This window comes from Mirounga leonina, unplaced genomic scaffold (genome assembly GCF_011800145.1).
Source record: "Mirounga leonina isolate KUSES-001 unplaced genomic scaffold, KU_Mleo_1.0 Mir_82, whole genome shotgun sequence".
Lineage (NCBI taxonomy): Eukaryota > Metazoa > Chordata > Mammalia > Carnivora > Phocidae > Mirounga > Mirounga leonina.
This window is the reverse complement of record NW_023270825.1, coordinates 3,257,167-3,277,120: the sequence shown is the minus strand read 5'-3', so window position 1 is coordinate 3,277,120 and position 19,954 is coordinate 3,257,167. Positions and strand designations below refer to the sequence as shown.

Genomic DNA, 19,954 nt, shown 5'->3' with positions numbered 1-19,954 from the left:
GCAAGGACCCCACGGGGGACCTAGACCCAGTTGCCTCGGCCCCTTCTTGCCGGCGGAAGCCCACCCGCGTCCTACCCCGGGCCTCGCGGCGTCGCGGGCCCCGCCGGGCGGGCAGCTGCGGGGACAGGCGCCGCAGGTGGTGAGCCGCTCGGGGGCGGGCGCACCTGGCCCACGCACCTGTGCCCACCTGCCCGGGGCTGGGCCGGAAGAGCGGCCCCGACGTAGCAAGGAACTGGCTCCCGGGCGCGGCTCCGGGTGGGGCGGCCTCACTCAGGTCGGGGCCACCGGGAACGGGGTCCGGCGGGCGGGCCGGGCCCCGCGCCGCCACCGCAGACTCACCTGCGGAATGGCATGTCCATTTTGTTCCCAGCGTGACCTCGCCGGGCCCGAAGGGGGTCTGCGGGCCGGGCCTGTGTGACGTCACCGCCATCTCCGCGGCGACCCGGCGAGCGGCCCAGGCCCCCGACGCCCGCGCCCCTGCGCCCCGCGGCTCGGACCCGCCGTCCCGCGCTCCGCTCGCGGCGCGGGCCGCCTAAGGACACGATTCGCTCACAAAACCTTGCGTGACTGCCCGGTGGCCGGGATGACGTCCAGACCTTTTAACGCGCCCCCGGCGCCCCGCTCCAGCCACTCCCACCTCTCCTTCCAGAGGCGGGCGGGCGCCAAGCCCCCTCCCCTCCCCTCCCCTCCCCTCCCCACCACCCACAGCTCGGACTTCTCCGGGGAAATGCGCTCTTCACCCCGCCACCCCTCTGGAGCTGAGTTTGGCTCCTCCTCCAGGAAGCCTTCCGGGACCTCGGGTCTTGGTTAGGAACCCCTCCTCTGCGTTCCCACAGCAGGCCGGATCAGCGGTGCAGAAGTTGTCCACGGATTTCTACCGGCTCACAAGACTGGTGGATGAGCCTAGGGGTTCCAAACCCAAGGCCCCTTCCCCCCAACCTTCCCCCAGGGTGCCCAGCATAGTAACTGCCCAAAAATATATTTTGAGGGGCGCCTGGGTGGCTCAGTCTGTTAAGCGTCTGCCTTCGGCCCGAGTCATGATCCCAGGGTCCTGGATCTAATCCCACATCAGGCTCCCTGCTCAGTGGGGAATCTGCTTCTCCCTCTAACCCTCCCCCCTGCTCACACTCTCTCTCTCAAATAAATAAAATCTTTAAATATATATATAATGAGTCACAGGTACTGGTGAATTGAATATGCCACAAATCATGCCAGCTGTGAACTCACTAGGGTTTTTTTTTTAGTGATTTCTGAAGTCAGGAAGTGTGGATCTTCCAACTCTGTCCTTTTTCACGATCGTTTGGCCCTTCTGGGTCCCTTGCATTTCCATGTGAATTTTAGGACCTGCTTGTCAATGTCTGCAAAAATGTCAGCTGGGATTTGATACGGATTGTGTTGAATGTGTAGGTCAATTTGAGTAGTATTGCCGTCTTTTTTTTTTTTAAGAGTTTATTTATTTATTTGACAGAGCAAGACACAGAGAGAGAGGGAACACAAGCAGGGGGAGAGGCAGAGGGAGAAGCAGGCTTCCCGCCGAGCAGGGAGCCCAGTGTGGGGCTCAATCCCAGGATCCTGGGATCATGACCCGAGCCGAAGGCAGATGCTTAACGACTGAGCCACCCAGGTGCCCCGAGTAGTATTGCTGTCTTAACAATATTATGTCAGATGCTCGACATCACTAATCATCAGAGAAATGCAAATCAGAACCACAGTGACCTATCACCTTACACGTGTCAGAATGGCTGTATCCAAAAAGACAAGAAAGAAGTTTTGGCAAGGAGGTGGAAAAAAGGAATCCTCATGCACTGTTGGTGGGAATATAGATCAGAGCAGCCACTGTGGAAAACAGTATGGAGGTTTCTCAAAAAATTAAAAATAGAAATACCATATGCTCTAGTAATCCCACTACTGGGTATTTGCACAAAGAAAACAAAAACACTAATTTGAAAAGATACACGCACCCCTATGTTTATTGCAACATTATTTACAATAGCCAATTATGGAAGCAACCCAAGTGTCCATCAATAGATAAAGAACGGGGCGCCTGGGTGGCTCAGTCGTTAAGTGTCGGCCTTTGGCTCAGGTCATGATCCCTGGGTCCTGGATCAAGTCCCACATCGGGCTCCCTGCTCAGTGGGGAATGTGCTTCTCTTTCTACCCTCTTCCAGTGCCTGCTCTCTCTCTCAAATAAATAAAATCTTTAAAAAAATAGATAAAGAAGATGTATGTGTATATATATATACATACACAATGGAGTATTACTTGGCCATAAAAATGAATGAGATCTGGCCATTTATGACAATATGGATGGACATAGACAGTGGTATGCTAAGTAAAATAAGTCAGACAGAAAAAGACAACTACTATATGACTTCACTTATATGTGGAATCTAAAAAAACAAAACAAATGAAAAGAAAAATCAGAAATAGATCCATAAATACAGAAAACAAACTGGTATTTGCCAGAGAGGAGAAGAGGTGGGGGGATGGGCAAAACAGGTGAATGGGAGTGGGAGATACAGACTCCCAGTTATGGAATGAATAAGTCAAGGGGACGAAAGGTACAGCATAAGGAATACGGTCAGTGGTACCCTAATAGCGTTGCATGGTGGCAGATGGGAGCTATGCTTGTGGTGAGCACAGGGTAATGTACAGACCATGTGGTACACCTAAAACTAATGTAACATTGTGCGTCAACTATACTTCAATAAAACACACATACACACACAATACTGAGTCTTCCAATCCATGAACATAGGATGTCTTTTCATTTATTAGGTCTTTTTAAATTTCTTTCAACAATGTTTTAGTTTTCAGCGTGCAAGTCTTGTGTTTCTTAAATTTATTGCTAAGTGTTTTATTCTTTTTGTCTTTTTTTTTTAAAAGATTTTATTTATTTATTTGACAGAGAGAGACACAGCGAGAGAGGGAACACAAGCAGGGGGAGTGGGAGAGGGAGAAGCAGGCTCTCTGCTGAGCAGGGAGCCCGATGCGGGGCTCGATCCCAGGACCCTGGGACCATGACCTGAGCCGAAGGCAGACGCTTAACGACTGAGCCACCCAGGCGCCCAGTGTTTTATTCTTTTTGATGCTATCTTAAGTAGGGCTGTTTCTTAATTTTATTTTTGGATTGTTCATTGTTAGTGTATAGAAATACAATAGATTTTTGGGGTGCCTGGGTGGCTCAGTCAGTTAAGCATCTAACTTTAGCTCAGGTGATGATCCCAGGGTCCTGGGATCGAGCCCCATGTCCAGACTCACTGCTCAGTAGGGGAGTCTGCTTCTCCCTCTCCATCTCCCTCTGCCCCTCCCCCTGCTCATGCTCTCTCTGTCTTTCTCTCAAATAAATAAATAAATAAATAAAATCTTAAAAAAAGAAATACAGGGTCACCTGGGTGGCTCAGTCAGTTAAGCACCTGCCTTCGGCTGAGGTTATAGTCCCAAGTTCCTGGGATTGAGCCCCATGTTAGGCTCCCTGCTCAGCAAGGAGCCTGCTTCTCCCTCTCCCTGGCTCGCTCGCTCTCTCTCTCTCGATAATTCTCTCTCTCAAATAAATAAATCAAATCTCTTAAAAAATACAGGTCCGGTGGACCCTTCACCTAGTTTATTTTTTAAGAGTTTTGTATATTGATGTTCTATCCTAAAACCTCGCTGAACTGGTTGTTCTAATAAGGGTGTGTGTGTGTCTAGTCTTCTTAGTGTTTTCTATATACAAGATTATGTCATCTGCAAATAGAGATAATTTGTACTCCTTCCGGTCCAATCAGGATGCCTTTTATTTATTTATCTTGACTGACTGCCTTGGCTCAAATCTCCTCCAGTATGGTGTTGAATAGAAGTGGTGGGAGTGAGTATCCTGTCTTACTTTTAATTTTGCATTTAATTGTAGTACCAAGTACCTTGATTATGTTTGAGTTACAAAGGTATGTTAAAGAAAAGATTAGAGACACCTGAGTGGCTCAGTTAAGCATCCAACTCTTGATTTCAGCTCTGGTCATGATCTCAGAGTCATGAGACTGAGAGCCCTGTGTCATGTTCTGCACTCGTCAGGGAGTCTGCCTGAGAGTCTCTCTCTCTCCCTCTGCCCCTCCCTCTCACTCACTCTCTCACGCAGGGGTGCCTGGGTGGCTCAGTCGGTTACGCGTCTGCCTTCAGCTCAGGTCATGATCCCGGGGTCCTGGGATCAAGCCCCGCAGAGCAGGGAGCCCGCTTCTCCCTCCCCTCTCCCCCTGCTTGTGTTCCCTCTCTCGCTGTGTCTCTCTCTTTCAAATAAATAAATAAAAAATCTTTAAAAAAAAAGATTTATTTATTTATGGGGCGCCTGGGTGGGTAAGTCGGTTAAGCATCTGACTTTAGCTCAGGTCATGATCTCAGGGTCCTGGGATCAAGCCCTGAGTATGAGCCGGGCTCTGTGCTCAGCAAGGAGTCTGCTTGTCCCTCTCCATCTTCCTCTGCCCCTCCCCCTGCTCGTACTCTCTTGCTCTCTTTCCCTCAAAGAAAATATTAAAAAAAAAATAAAATTAACAATAAGATTTACTTATTTATTTTAGAGGACAGAGAGAGAGAGTGGAGGGAGGGGCAGAGGGAGAGAGAGAGACTCTCAGGCAGACTCCCTGACGAGTGCAGAACATGACACAGGGCTCTCAGTCTCATGACTCTGAGATCATGACCAGAGCTGAAATCAAGAGTTGGATGCTTAACTGAGCCACTCAGGTGTCTCTAATCTTTTCTTTAACATACCTTTGTAACTCAAACATAATCAAGGTACTTGGTACTACAATTAAATGCAAAATTAAAAGTAAGACAGGATACTCACTCCCACCACTTCTATTCACCCCTAAATAAATAAATCTTTAAAAAAAAAGATTCTTGGGCACCTGGGTGGCTTAGTCGGTTAAGCGTCTGTCTTCAGCTCAGGTCATGATCCCAGGGTCCTGGGATCAAGCCCCGCATCGGGCTCCCTGCTCTGCAGGGAGCCCGCTTCTCCCTCTCCCTCTGCCTGCCACTCCCCCTGCTTTTGATCTCTCTCTCTCTCTCTGTCCAAATAAGTAAATAAAATCTTAAAAAAAAAAAAAAAGATTCTCTCTCTCCCTGTGCCCTCCCTCCTGCTTGTGCACGCTTTCTCTCTAAAAAAAAGAAAGAAAGAAAGAAAAAGAAAATATGAAATACAGATTAAATGGGGAGAAAAAGAAAATATGAAATACAGATTAAATGGAGTGTGGATGGACCCAACTAGCCATGACCAGTTGGCTGGACAATGAGAGGCACATCAGGTTCCATATTCTTCTATCTACTTTGTACCTTTGAAAGTCACATCATAGAAAATGAAAAAAAGTAAAATAAGGAATATGTAGAGCCAGAAAGAAAGAACTAAGGAAATAAAGACAATAGTAAGGGAAATAGAAGGTCCATTGAGGACTTGGAACCCCAGGCAGGAATGCAGGGGCCCTGCGGCTGCGACCATCCAGGTCGAAACACTCTCCCCAGCTGGGTCATACCCATGCCCAGTCGCTCCGCCCCATGGTGCCCACAGGCCTTTGGGCTAAGACTGGTTGTATCTGTTAAGTCTCTTTTAACCTAGAGCTGTTTTTTTATTTTATTTTATTTTATTTATTTAATTGAGAGAGAGAGAGACAGCGTGAGAGGGAACACAAGCAGGGGGAGTGGGAGAGGGAGAAGCAGGCTTCCCGTGGAGCAGGGAGCCCGACGTGGGGCTTGATCCCAGGACCCTGGGATCATGACCTGAGCCGAAGGCAGTCGCCTAACCAACTGAGCCACCTAGGCGCCCCTAGAGCTGTTTTGTTTTAATGGCACTGATTTGGGGAAGAGGCCAGGCCAAATATCCTGCAGAATCTTCTGGATTTGTTTGGCTGCTTCCTCAAAGTGTTGTTTAGCTTGTCCTTCTACCCCCCTCCCCTGTATTTCCTATTAAGCAGATTTACCAGGACAGTATCCTGTTTTTGGATATTTAGGCTATGTTCAAATTTTCCATAACTACAGTCTTGCAAAGAACGTTCTTGTACGTTTCTCCATTTTTTTTTTTCTTTTGAGAAAGAGCAAGAGAGAGTGCGTGCATGCACGCAAGCTGGTGGGAGGTGGAAGGGGAGAGAATCTAGAATCTTTTTTTTAAGATTTTATTTATTTATTTGACAGAGAGAGAGATACCGAGAACAGGAACACAAGCAGGGGGAGAGGGAGAGGGAGAAGCAGGCTTCCCGCCGAGCAGGGAGTCCGACTCTGGGCTCGATCCCAGGACCCTGGGATCATGACCTGAGCTGAAGGCAGACGCCTAATGACTGAGCCCCCCCAGGCGCCCCATGTAGGTTTCTCATTGTGCAGGTGGGTAAGACTTTCTCCAGCACCAACCAAGAAGGGGAAGTTCTTCATCAGATACACCAAATTGCTCCCTGGAGTGACTGTATTGGTTCACACTCCCACCAGGGGTACATGAGAGTCAAGTACCCCTTTGTCAGACTCCAGCAAATGTGGTCATGACTGTGACCACATGACTGTGGTCAGACTTAAATTTCTGCCATTCTGATGGATATAAAATGTCCCTCCTTGTGCTTGGTTCCCCTTTTGTGATCACCAGGCATCTTCTGACACTTCTGCTGAACTTTCACGCTAAGGGAGGACATGGAGCCAGAAAAATCCAGAGGATGCAGGGAACTTGCAAAACAACATAATTTTCTATATCCACAACGAATGGAATTCATATACTGAGTGTTTTATTGGTTTCATCCATTCAGCTATTTTTATTGGTTTCATCCATTCAACTATTTTTATTTTTTATTTTATTATTTTTTAAAGATTTTATTTATTTATTTGACAGACAGAGAGAGAGAGAGAACACAAGCAGGGGGAGCAGCAGGCAGAGGGAAAGGGAGAAGCAGGCTTCCCGCTGAGCAGGGAAGCCTGCGGGGCTCGATCCCAGGCTCTGGGATCACAACCTGAGCCAGAGGCAGACGCTTAACTGACTGAGCCACACCAGGCGTCCCTCAACTATTTTTAAAAGCAGACAGCTGAGATGCATGCACGGTTTGCTGCCCCTCATGACCCCCTGGAGCCATACCACAAGCCCCTGGGTCGACCCCCTGGATAGATTCTAAGTGCCTCACAGCCCACCGCCCCATTGCTGCAGGAAGCAGCAAGAGGGGTCATCATCCCATAGGGTTACTATTCCAGGGGGAGGAATGAGTAAGGGACGGGTGGGGCTAGGTAGAGAGAGATAGGGGGCTATGTGATCAGGCTCACAGAAGTCCCAAAAATGTGGAGGTGTGGGGAAACCGGAGACAAGGGGACAAATCGGACCACCCTGCCCTAGGCATGTGGGGTGGGTCCCGTGGGGTGGGTGTCTTTATGATAATCACCTGTGACCAACAAGAATAACCAGACCCTAAGAAGGAAGTAAGCCATTGAAGGTCTTATCAATAGAGATGTTAAAAGGATTTAAGTTCCCTGGTTAGCTTTCTATAAAAGACCAACCCTAAAGGCCCTCCTTGCTGGCACCTGTCAGGACCCCTCTCACTCCTGAGAGCTTTTTCTGTACCCTTGCTTAATAAACTTCTATTGCTTTACACACACACACACACACACACACAGCAGGCAGCTGAGAAGCATTCGGCTGGCTCAGTCAGTGGAGCCTGCGACTCGACGTTGGGGTTGGAAGTTCGAGCCCCATGTTGTGGGTAGAGATTACTTTAAAAAAGTAAAAGAGGGGCACCTGGGTGGCTCAGTCAGTCAAGGGCCTCTTGATCTCAGCTGAGGTCTTGAACTCAGGGCTATGAGTTCAAGCCCCACGTTGAACTACTTAAAAAAAAAAAAGAAAAGAAAAAGAAAATCTTAAAAAAAAAAAGTGGGTAGATGATTTATCCTTTTTTTTAAATTCTGATTTTGTTATTTTTTAAATCTCGAATTTAAAAAAAAGGAAGAGTGTTGCTTTTGGGACTACACGTGAAGCTCTAGAACGTCACTGGTCAAGTGTAGAGGCCTTAAAGAACTTTCCTAAGAAGCTAATGCATGTTCCAAGCAGACAGATGCACTTGGCAGACCATATGCTCAGCTCGTTGGCTCTGCAACAGCATCCTGGAATCTTCGTTCAGAGTCTGATGTGCTATTAATACACTGTGACTCACTTAGAGCTCTGCTTCCTGGAATGTTCTTCCCAGGGAGGTGAAGCGATGTTCCTTCCTATAGAAGAATCATCTGAAATCATACTTTCAAAGGTTTCAGTAGATCTTGAAGGCTTAGCAAAGAGAATAAAAGCTTCCTAAATTATAGAAAATTATGTAAACAAATGGCCATCTACCCAGAAACGGGGAGAGGCCAGCCGTACCTGCCAGTTACTCAGTCACAAATGTCCGGTGCGCTGGGCTGGTGGGAGCCACGCTGGGCACGCGCCTTCCTTCGTGGGCAGAGCGGCCATGAACTAATCGTTGAGGGGAAAGGGTGCAAGGAGCCTGTGGCCGGGGCTTTTCTGAAGCATGCGACCCGTCCTTGGGGCTGGGCAATGGGATTTGACCTGGTGCAGAAGGGCATGAAGACCATTTTGGGCAGGTTATTGCTCAATATGGACAGGGTTTCTCTTTGGGATATGAAAACGGTTTCGCAATAGATGGTGGTGATGGTTGCACAACATTTTGAATGTAGTTAGTGCCACTGAATTGTACGCTTAAAATGGGCAATTGTACGTTATGTACATTTTACCACAATTGAAAAACAAGACAAGGGACGCCTGCGGGGCTCAGTCGGTTGGGTGTCTGTCTGCCTTCAGCTCAGGTCATGATCCCGGGGTCCTGGGATCGAGCCCCGCATCGGGCTCTCTGCTCAGCGGGGAGTCTGTTTCTCCCTCTGCCGCTCCCCCTACTTGTGCTCTCCCTCTGACAAATAAATAAAATCTTTAAATAAATATTAAAAATAACAGCTTTATTGGGGCGCCTGGGTGCCTCAGTCGTTAAGCGTCTGCCTTCGGCTCAGGTCATGATCCCGGGGTCCTGGGGTCGAGCCCCCCATCGGGCTCCCTGCTCAGCGGGAAGCCTGCTTCTCCCTCTCCCTCTGCCTGCCGCTCCCCCTGCTTGTGTTCCCTCTCTCACTGTGTCTCTGTCAAATAAATAAATAAAATCTTTTAAATAAATAAATGGGATCATACAATACACCCGTGGCCTTTTGTGACTGGGTTCTTTCACTTAGCATGTTGCCCAGTTTTGTTCCCAGTGTGGCATGAATTGGTACTTCTTACGTACCTTTTTATGACAAGAATACAGTATTTGGAATAATACTCCACTGTATGGATCACTACGTTCGGTTTATCTGTACCCCTGTTGATGGACATGTGGTTTGTTCCCACCTTTTGGCTTTTGTGACAAACACCATGGAAGTGTGTGTGTGCGTCTTTGTGGACGTGTTCTTGTCTCCTGGGTAGACATCGGACCCGACAGTAGGTCTCTGTTTAATTTTCTGAGCAATTGCCAGACTGCTTCCCAGAACGGCTCGGCTCCACATTCCCAGCAGCCGTGTAGGAAGTCCCAGTTCCTGCACATCCTCACCAACACTTCTTAGTCTCTCTCCCTCTACTTCTGCATGTGTTTAGGGCATCCCAAAATAAAAGTTAGAAAAAATAGAATTAGAAACGGAGAGTGTTTGTAAACCGAAGTGCTTTGGCCAATCTATTAACAAAGACTTGATAGGCTGCCACATGCCAGACGCTGTCCTGCGTATTTGGGAGAAACGTCTGTAACCCAAACTCACGCCCAGGCGGGTCAGCGCTTCCTGAGCCGCCACCTTGGGAGGCAGAGCAGAGCCTGGAGCTTCCATCGCGCTCGGTCCCCAGCCTGGGCGCTGCAGGGGGGACGCCCCGGGGGGAGTTGGCGCACTCTCACCTCCGACGGGCCTTCCTCGGCGCCGGAGGCCCCGTGTGCCACCCTCTGCAGCTGGGACAGGGTGCGCCAGCATGGAAGGGGCCACCTGGCTTGAAGACGAGACAACACCAATGTGGTGGAAGTGCTTACCAGTTCCTGGTGGGAAAGACATGCCTCAGAAGTGGGCACGGGCCCCGCTCCTTTGCGGGGGCTGCCCGCCAGGCTACCGCCTTCCCACCAGCTGCGCTGCCGGCCAGAGTCTCCGTCCGGTCCCGGGCCTCGGCCGGGGCTAATGGCCAGCGTCCAGGGCACAGTTAGCCACGGTCACCCTCCAGCTCTCTCGGCACTCAGCCTGTGCGCCAGTCCCTTCCCCAGGCCGAGGGTCCAGGCTCTCAAGCCTGGCGAGGCACACGGTCCCTTGTCCCCTCTCCTCTTTGTTGCCATCAGGTCAGCTTTCTGTCAGCAGTCAGCGCCTTCTAGAAGCTTCCGCAGGCCCCGCCCCGCCAGCAGAGCCCCTCCTTGCTGTCGTGTCTTCTGCGATGATGCTGGTCCATCCGTGGGGCGCACGCAGCTGCACCGGGCTAGTGCTCGGTGGCTGTTCCCGGCACACTTGGTTGACTGTGTGCGAGGCGCTACTAAAAATTGAGAAGGCTGAAGATGAGAGCAGAGGCGGTGGAGGGGGACTTCCGGGACGACAGGCGGCTCAGGCTGGGGCTCCATTACCCCCCAGGACTGTGTGGTAGAAGCGAGCCCGGGTGAGGGCAGCTCGCAGGACTGGCGGGAAAGGTCCTAGAGGCGGAGGGTCCGGGCGAGGAAAAGCTGCGTCTCGGAGCGCTTGTTCCCCGCCAGGCCCCTGTGAAGCCCACTACCTAGGAAGCGCCAGGACGCTTCTCTCAGGCATCATGGTTTCTAACTGACAAACGAGGTCCGAGGCGTGAGAAGTCCAGAGACTTGCTTGAGGTCACTTTTGGCCATTAGACTGCCTTCCGTAATTTTTTTAAGCTTATTTTTTTTAGCAATCTCTACACCCAGTGTGGGGCTTGAACTCAAGACCCCGAGATCAAGAGTCACTTGCTCTTCCAACTGAGCCAGCCAAGCACCCCCCATACTTGTTTTCATTTGCTATTTAAGTAAAACATACCATTAAAATCCACCCATTTTGGGGGCGCCTGGGTGGCTCCGTCATCAAGCATCTGCCTTCGGCTCAGGTCATGATCCCGGGGTTCTGGGATCGAGCCCCGCGTCGGGCTCCCTGCTCCATGGGAAGCCTGCTTCTCCCTCTCCCTCTGCTCCTCCCCCATTTTGTGCACTAATAAAATCTTAATTTTTTAAAGAAACTTTTTCTTTAAAGATTTTTTTTGTAAAAGAGTCGGGCTCCCTCTCCCTCCTGCTTGTGCTCTCTCAAAAAAATATAAAAAAAAGATTGGGCGCCTGGGTGGCTCAGTTGGTTAAGCGACTGCCTTCGGCTCAGGTCATGATCCTGGAGTCTCTGGATCGAGTCCCACGTCGGGCTCCCTGCTCAGCGGGGAGTCTGCCTCTCTCTCTGACCCTCCCCGCCTCATGCTCTATCTCATTCTCTCTCTCAAATAAATAAAATCTTTAAAAAATATATATATATAAAAAAAATATTTGAGAGAGCGAGCAAGCTGGGGTGGCAGGCAGCAGCAGAGGGAAAGAGGCAGAATCTCAAGCAGACTCCCCCTTGAGCCCAATTTGGCACTTGATGTCACGACCGAGATCATGACCTAAGCCGAAATAGTCATACACAACCGACTGAGCCACCCAGGCACCCCTGAAGCTTTAAACATTTAACAATTGTTTGATGTTGACCTAAGTTCAGTTGGTTTTTGCATACGGATTTTAGGACTTTGCTACATTCACGTCTTGTTCGCATTCCATTTTTGTTGCTTCCTTGCTGGTTGCCTACAACCCTGTAACCCGGGACCAGCCTTCACCTCTTCCAGTCTGTCCCTCCTCAGCGGAGCCGTGAAGCAACACTGGATTTTGAGTCCACCATGTTCTTGCGTCAGCTGGCTCCTCACCCTCTGTGCGGAGCATCCATCTTCTTCGTGGTCCGGGTTCCAAACAGGGTCACTGGGTGGTGCTTCCAGATCCACAGAACACCTTTGCCTCAAGTAACTCAGGTGGGAGATCACGTACAGAGGTCCTCTGTGGATCCTGCGTCTAATGCCATCTTCAGCATTCTTACTCGACTCAGGAAACACGTTAGAAAACTTCCCTTTTGCCCTTCTTGGCATTCTTTTTAGTGTGAAAACCTCACACTTCCTCCCAGCTGGTAACATCTTTCACTAAGCAGCAAAACACCAGAAAGCCTGGGTTTTGGAGGTAAATCTGGAATCAAGTATGGACGCCTCAACGTAAGCAATCCCTGCTTGTCTGAGGCCAGAAACTTCTCAGAAGATTAAATATGATTACCATTCAGGAGGCAGTCAGCAGCTGCAAGGGCGCCAGGGGACCAACCTTCCCCAGGACATGCAACTCCTTCTCTCCCAGCCCTTCCCCTAGGTTAGCCATGGTCATTGTACGTGACCTTAGCCTCCAAACCCCGTATGGACCTGCTACCACCACCCTCTTGCTACAAACACTCAATTTTAGGGCTGGCCATTGCTGCCCCAGCTCCCACAGGGGAAGCCTACCCACTCGGCCGGTTCCCCTTTAAGACCGGAGGCTCACCTTCTCCCTCTTGTGGCTCACAGGGTCTGCAACCACCCCTCTGTGCATCTTGCCAGAGGCTCAGTAAAGAACCAGAGAGTAAAAGGATTTCAGGTGGGATGACAGTAAGTAGATTTGGTAAAGAACTCAGATATTCCTAAGGCCGAGGTATTAAGGAACTATACTTAGGACATTAAGCAGGTTTTACAAATACTACAAAATAGCAGTTTGGACATGAAAATCCTAAGGAGACAGGAACGGTCCGTGAGGAAACGGCACACAGCATACAGAGAATGCATGCTCATGATGTTCCCATTTTCTCCCATGTGCTCTAGATCACGCTCCCCGCCCCCCCACAGCTGCCACCTCCGCGTGCACGGCCAAGGTCATGAAGACCTCAGGCCGCCAAAGGTAACCACGTCCCTCTTTCCTGAAATCTCCTCATAGTCAACACGTGTGCATACCTCAAGTTCTTACATTCAGGCCTGCCCTGTCACCTGAACTCCCGCATTCCCCCCAAAGAAAACATTTTCACAGAACTGGTTTTTTTTAATTTGTTTGTATTTGTTACAACCTTTTAAAGCAGAATGTGACTTGAGCACTACATTTCCACTCACAGAACTTGCTGAGTTACTTCTTGAACAGCTTTACCACATGCCTAAAGAGGCTTAGAATTTCGCTACTCTAAACAATGCTCTTCTTTGGAAAACAAGCCCTATACGTGGTTACTCCCATCCAGTTGGTTCAGTTTAACTACTAGTTTCTAGGGGCCTCGTACATGCAGTTGATAACTACAGGGGATAGAAGATTTAAAAAGTAGATCCTAGACGGTGAGAGTCGTTTTAACCAACAGTTCTCTTTTAAACATCAAGGTATAGCTCAGAACACTTCAGTGACAAAAAAAATTTGGTCTTACTAAGGAATCCGCTTGGTAGCTAAACACTTTAGAGCACACGGTTCACGTTAGAGGTTACATACACCTTAAAACAAATGTTACCTTGTCCGGTTACAAGCCAGCATGGAACCGGGGAAGAAAAACTAGCTGGGCTTTAGGTCCTACACGTCACAGTAGCACACTCCGAAAAGAAAGAAATCTTATCTTCCCCTTAAGTAGTTACTGTCATGCCATACAGATTCTTAAAAGGTTAACAAAAATAAAGAAAAACATCCTTGAAAATATATTATCAGAGGGAATGAAGATAAAGTATCGAATACATGTACAAGTAATGCTCGGCGGCGCTTAGTCGACTTCCTCCATGCGGGACGTGTCGTCGTCACCCTCGAGGGGCGGCATCTCTTCGCTCACCGCGGCGCTGCCATCGTCAGCCGTGGGGTCGTCTTCATCAATACCTATTTGGAAAGAAAACCCTCGCGCTAGATTTCTCGAAGCCAGCTAATAATTAGCCCAATATGGCTGGTCTCTCCCACTTGTAGGCAGAGCGGCAGGCAGAGGCAGGCTCCGCACTGAGCAGGGAGCCCGACGCGGGGCTCGATCCCAGGACCCCGGGATCATGACCTGAGCCGAAGGCAGACGCTTAACCGACTGAGCCACCCAGGCACCCCATCTACCCACTTTAAAGGCTAAACACTGACCTGGTGAATATAGCGCTTTCACTTTTTTTTAGCCTTTCTGATCAAAAGGCCTATTGAGCTTAAAAAAAAGGGCCTTTAAGAGGTTACCCAAACTGGATGTGACACCCCCAGTGTTGCTCAGGTGGCTGAAGGTCACACCTGTTGCACACATTTGGGCTCTTTCACCACCCCCACGGTGTCGTAGGAAGCTTACCGAGACCAAGCTTGATCATCCTGTAGATCCGGTTAGCATGTGTCTGGGGATCTTCCAGACTGAAACCAGAGGACAGGAGAGCAGTTTCGTAGAGCAGGATGACCAGATCTTTCACAGACTTGTCGTTCTTGTCAGCCTCTGCTTTCTGCCGTAAGGTCTCAATGATGGAGTGGTCGGGGTTTATCTCCAGGTGCTTCTTCGCGGCCATGTAGCCCATGGTGGAGTTGTCTCTCAAGGCCTGGGCCTTCATGATCCTCTCCATATTTGCCGTCCAGCCATACGTGCTTGTGACAATGCAGCATGGGGAGGTCACCAGTCGGTTTGACACGACCACCTGGAATCAAAGCACGACATGAGCGATGCACCTAAGAAAAAGTGTTATTCTAACTTTTCACTACTATCAGCTTTATTGTAAAATGAAACCTAAGGACTGCCGAGTACTGTCTATTCATAATCCAATACCACCTGCAAATTTAAGTATTCAGAACTTTTTTCCTGCACATCCTAACACTCTCCAGGGTCTTCAAGGATCTTAAGTTTCCTCTCACTATATAGGAAATCCTAGTTTTCTATTTGTAAGTTCAGAAAACAGAAGGGGACAAAGAGCCTATGAAGGACAAGCTTGGAAAACACCTACAGGCCCTCTAGAAAGCAGCCCACCAGCAGGAGAGCGAGGCAGACAGAAGCACTGTTCTCACGCACCTTTTCTACTTTTTTCTCCAAGATGTCCTTCATGATCTTGCACAGGTTTTCAAACTTTGTTTTTTTCTCTTCCTGTTTCTTTTTCTCTTCTTCATCTTCTGGAAGTTCCAAGCCCTCTTTGGTAACAGACACTAACGTCTTCCCCTCAAATTCCTTCAGCTGTTGCACACAGTACTCATCAATGGGCTCGATCATATAGATCACTTCCAAGCCATGCTTCCGAAGACGCTCCACGAAGGCCGAGTTCGCTACCTGATCCTTGGTCTCACCTGAGGCGTTGGTAGAAAGTTACAGACCTTAAACAGGAAGGGATTTCATTTCCTTTTGACTTTTGCTAAGTCCAGCCAGATCTAACCACAGATGTGGCCCAGCCCACGTGGTCTTGCCTAGGTCAGTCCCCACGAGCTGATGTGTAAAGCCACATGTAAAACACACACGGCTCCAGGAGGTTGTAAGAACAAGGTGACTGTACACCTGTTGTCTTACCTGTGATGTAATAGATGTGTTTCTGGTTTTCCTTCATTCTGGTGCAATAGTCCTTGAGGGAAACCATCTCATCGCCAGAAGCAGACGTATAGTATCGTAACAGCTCTGAGAGCTTCTTTCGATTCTGAGAGTCTTCATGTATTCCCAGCTGAAAGAGAACACGAGCTTTGAACTTTCTCTGAATTAAAAAAAATCATTTAAAATTTGACAAGCCACAATGACTACCACCACTAAAATCAAATGTGTTTACACCAACCTTGATGTTTTTCGAAAACTGCTCATAAAACTTCTTGTAGTTCTCTTTGTCTTCAGCCAGTTCGGTGAAGAGTTCCAAGCACTTTTTGACCAAGTTCTTTCTGATAACTTTTAAAATTTTGCTTTGCTGCAGCATCTCACGGGAAATATTTAGAGGAAGATCCTCAGAGTCCACCACACCTCTAATGAAATCTGAAAAAATAAACAAACGCACTCAAAATCATCCTAAAGATGCAGTCCACAAATACATAAACCCAAAAAACCAAAGATGATCTCCTGCCCCACAGACTCAAATCTATAGTGTGGAGATAACTACTGGCCGGGATCGAGCCTCACACCCGACCACACTTACTCAGATACTCAGGGATTAGCTCCTCGCAGTTATCCATGATGAAAACTCTGCGAACATACAACTTAATGTTGTTCTTTTTCTTTCTGTTCTCGAATAGGTCAAAGGGAGCACGTCTTGGCACAAAGAGAAGAGCTCTGAACTCCAGCTGTCCTTCCACTGAAAAATGCTGTAAGAAAGCACATGTCAAGTCATAATCAAGGGACAATGCAAGCAACTGTCACTAAAGGCTACCTCACCTGACCCCGCAAATACCTGCAGTCACAGAACTGAAAGCGCTTTTGGGGGGAGAGGACAAGGGCTGAGATGACAGGGCCCTTGGCAGCAACCCGCACCTCGACCACCTCAGACAATCTCCAGAGATATAACTGCTCGGGAAGCACTGGGCACTCACCTTCACTGCCAAGTGATCTTCCCAGTCATTGGTCAAGCTCTTATAAAATTCTCCATATTCTTCATTGGTGATATCATCAGGGTTTCTGGTCCAAATAGGCTTTGTCTTATTCAATTCTTCCTGATCAATGTACTTCTCCTTGATCTTCTTTTTCTTCTTCTTGTCACCATCCTTCTTCTCCTCCTCCTCCTCATCAGAACCAACATCTTCTATTTCAGGTTTGTCATCAGACTCCTTCTCTTCCTTTTCTTTTTCCTCCTCTTTCTCCTCCTTTTCTTCAGCCTCATCGTCGCTGACCTCTTTATCGCGTTCCTTCTCCACCTTCAAAAAAAAAAAAAATGCAAAATCACATCACCTCTGCATTCCTGAACTGAAGAACACCCTGAATGGAACGTACACACTTAAACCAAAGTGTAAGATACTCAAAAACGTTTAACAGGCAAAAAACTTCTAGTCAATATTTAACTTATCTACCCAAACAACTCTGGATACCTTCACAATAAAACAGAACTTCAAACTAGTCCAGTCAATTCAAGTTTGGGTCTTTCCCTCATCAATAGATCCCAGCACTAAAAACTTCAGCTCGCTAGTATTATCTACACCCAACACAGACACTCACAAAGAGAGTAATGGGATAGCCAATAAACTGGGAGTGCTTCTTCACAATCTCTTTTATTCTCCTTTCCTCCAAGTACTCCGTCTGGTCTTCTTTCAGATGCAGGATAACCTTTGTTCCCCGACCCATAGGTTCACCTGTAGAGAGAAACACGTTCAACTTCAATCTGAATGGGCAAGTTAAGGTGTTGGGGGGAAAAAAGAATATCACAATTCAGCTTTCCACACCACCCCCAACCAAGTTTCTAAGCAAGTTTACCAAGTGGAGTTCACAGTTACTACTGGGGTACAGTTACTACAAAAGGAGAATCTGGGCAGTTACCTGCCTAGCTGGAGCTCAGGAACTAGAAGGCCCCGCTCTTCTATCACGTGCTTACTAAGCTCGCTGCAGAATGGATCAGGGCAAGCAAATTTTTGCCAATTCCACAGCATCTTCAGGGGTCCCGGCCTACAGTACCGGGCACTCCCCACACAACCGAGTGACCTAGAAAAGCGTCTCACCAGGTGCCTACCTGTATCAGTCCTAACTGTGAACGATCCTCCTGCAGAAGACTCCCAGGCATACTGCTCATCATCGTTATGCTTGGTGATCACCGTCACTTTCTCAGCAACCAAGTAGGCAGAATAGAACCCGACACCAAACTGGCCAATCATAGAGATATCTGCGCCAGCCTGCAAAGCTTCCATGAATGCTTTGGTCCCAGACTTGGCGATAGTACCCAGGTTATTGATCAAATCGGCCTTGGTCATGCCAATGCCGGTATCCACGATGGTGAGGGTTCGGTCTTGCTTGTTCGGAATGAGGTTAATGTGCAGCTCTTTGCCAGAGTCTAGCTTACTGGGATCGGTCAAGCTCTCGTATCTGATTTTGTCCAAAGCCTATTACCAAAACACAGAGCGTAAGGGCAGCGCTCCCGGGGGAGGGGGCTCCCCCGCAGCACAGCCCCGGCCACTTACGTCCGACGAGTTGGAAATCAGCTCCCTGAGAAAGATCTCCTTGTTCGAGTAGAAGGTGTTGATGATCAGGGACATCAGCTGGGCGATCTCCGCCTGGAAGGCGAACGTCTCCACCTCCTCCTCCTCCATCGGCTGGTCTTGGGGCTGGGTTTCCTCAGGCATCTGCAAGGCCCGCGAGGCCGGTTACGTGCCGCCCCCGCGCCCGGTCCCCCGGAAGGCCCGCGCCCGCCGGGCCCGCGCCGGGGGCCGCCGACAAAGGATGACCTCATTTCCAGCTGCGACAACGAGGGCCGTGCGCACGTCGCCGCAACGGGCGCCACACGCCCGGGGAGACCCCCGCCCGGAGCCGGAGCCGCCCCCCCGGGCCCCCGCCCCCCGGAGCCGCGGCCGGCTGGCCAGGGGTCCCCGCGGGCCCGGGCGCACCCTCCCCTTCCCACGGGCGGGGGTCGGGGCCGCACCAGGCCCGAGGCCTCCGCCGCCGAGAGCATGGCCGCGCCGCCCCGGGGGCCCGGGACCTCCAGGGGGGCCCGCCACGCGCTCGCCGCCCTCGGCCCCCGCCGCCCCCGGCCCCCGCCGCCCCCCAGAGACCCCCCCAGCCGCCCCCTCACCTCGGCTAAAGGACCGCACAGGCTCCGCGACGACGCAGCACCAGGACGCAGAAGCAACTGGCGCGCCGCCCCCGCGCTTCCCTTATATAGACGCGGGCCCGCCCGGCGCGCGGCGCCTTTTCCAGAAGCCTCCCGAACCTTCCGGAAGAACGCTCCCCAACCGCCGCCGCGGCCGCGCGCCTGCGCCTGCGCCCTGGCCGCGGCCCCGCCCCTCTCCCGGGCGCGCGCGGGCCCGCCCCGAGAGCCCCACCCCCAACGGCCGCCGCGCGCGTCCCCGCGTCGGTCTCAGTGCGCCGGCGCAGCCCGGAACTCTCGCGAAGGTCTCGCGTCTTCCGGGGCCACCGCCCCCCGCGCGGCTCACGCCGGCGCCCCTGCCCCCACCTTGGGCCTGTACCGCTAGCGGGGCGCGCGCGGGCGCAGTGGCGCCGCCCCGCCCGGGCCTGGGCGCGTGCGCTCGTTGCTTCAGCAAGTCCGCCGAAGTAACTTAATTCTTGCAGTGTCCCCGGGCGGTATAGGCTTTGGGGCCCTTGGTACCGGGGCCTGCCGCAGCGGCGTCGGGGTCTGTACCAGTTACCGGGGCCCCGGGCCAGGTCTAGGGCTTTGAGGCCGGGTGCAGGGGCTGGAGGGGAAGAGAGGGGTCTGTCCCCGCATCTATACGCCTGGGGCAGTGATCAGAGGCTCCCGACTACGACTGGGGGTTCACATGTACAGCGCCACATCTCTTCGGCCAGGGCAGCGATTATGGTTTCAGGGCCCTGGAACTGGGGCAACAGATGGCTGCCAGAGCCTCGGGATGCGGAGGCCCTGGCTCCCAGCCTGGTTACAGGGTCCAGAGGCGCCAGCCCCTGACGGGCTGTGAGGGGTGACCAGTGCGTGCACCTGGGGGAGGTAAACCCGACCCCTGGTTTTTGTCTTGACCAGAGGGACCCCCTAACCATGTGGGATGTTGGCGATGGGGTTTTGGAACATGGGTGAGGTCTGGAGCCCACGCCCAAGAAAGAATTCTCGAGACATTTTTGGTGCAAAATGGTGGTTTGTTAAAGCACGGGGACAGGACCTGTGGGCCGCTGATATACACTATGGGATTGGGGGAGGTAAGGAAAAGGGAGGTTTTCGAAAGAACTTTCCGTGTGCTAAAGAAGACCTACAAGATAACTAGAGCCCCTGGCACTGTCAAGTTAAGGTTGATTTTCCTTCTAGTGAGGCATTAACATGAAGATAGTTGGAGCTTCCTGGAGGGACATTACACTCTGCCGGCTTTAAGTATCTGTT

The 19,954-nt window shown here is 50.6% G+C and overlaps 1 protein-coding gene across 1 annotated transcript; it reads right to left on the bottom strand.

Moving 5' to 3' along the window:
* Window positions 1-13,070: 13,070 nt before the first annotated feature.
* Window positions 13,071-18,856, bottom strand: HSP90AA1 (heat shock protein 90 alpha family class A member 1). Its single transcript, XM_034992247.1, has 11 exons — window positions 18,683-18,856; window positions 18,075-18,236; window positions 17,630-17,996; window positions 17,122-17,255; window positions 16,503-16,823; window positions 16,112-16,277; window positions 15,761-15,951; window positions 15,505-15,652; window positions 15,019-15,287; window positions 14,317-14,650; window positions 13,071-13,880 (listed from the first exon to the last, which is right to left on the bottom strand). The coding sequence occupies exons 2-11, from the start codon at window positions 18,234-18,236 to the stop codon at window positions 13,771-13,773; spliced, it is 2,202 nt and encodes a 733-aa protein (XP_034848138.1). The 5' UTR covers window positions 18,683-18,856; the 3' UTR covers window positions 13,071-13,770.
* Window positions 18,857-19,954: the final 1,098 nt, after the last annotated feature.

Coding starts and splice junctions, on each gene's coding strand:
- HSP90AA1 (XM_034992247.1), bottom strand. CDS start 18,236: ATGCCTGAGGAAACCCAGCCCCAAGACCAGCCGATGGAGGAGGAGGAG. Junction 17,997..18,074: donor TGATTTCCAACTCGTCGGAC/GTAAGTGGCCGG, acceptor TTTTGGTAATAG/GCTTTGGACAAAATCAGATA. Junction 14,651..15,018: donor TGGAGAAAAAAGTAGAAAAG/GTGCGTGAGAAC, acceptor CTTTGATTCCAG/GTGGTCGTGTCAAACCGACT.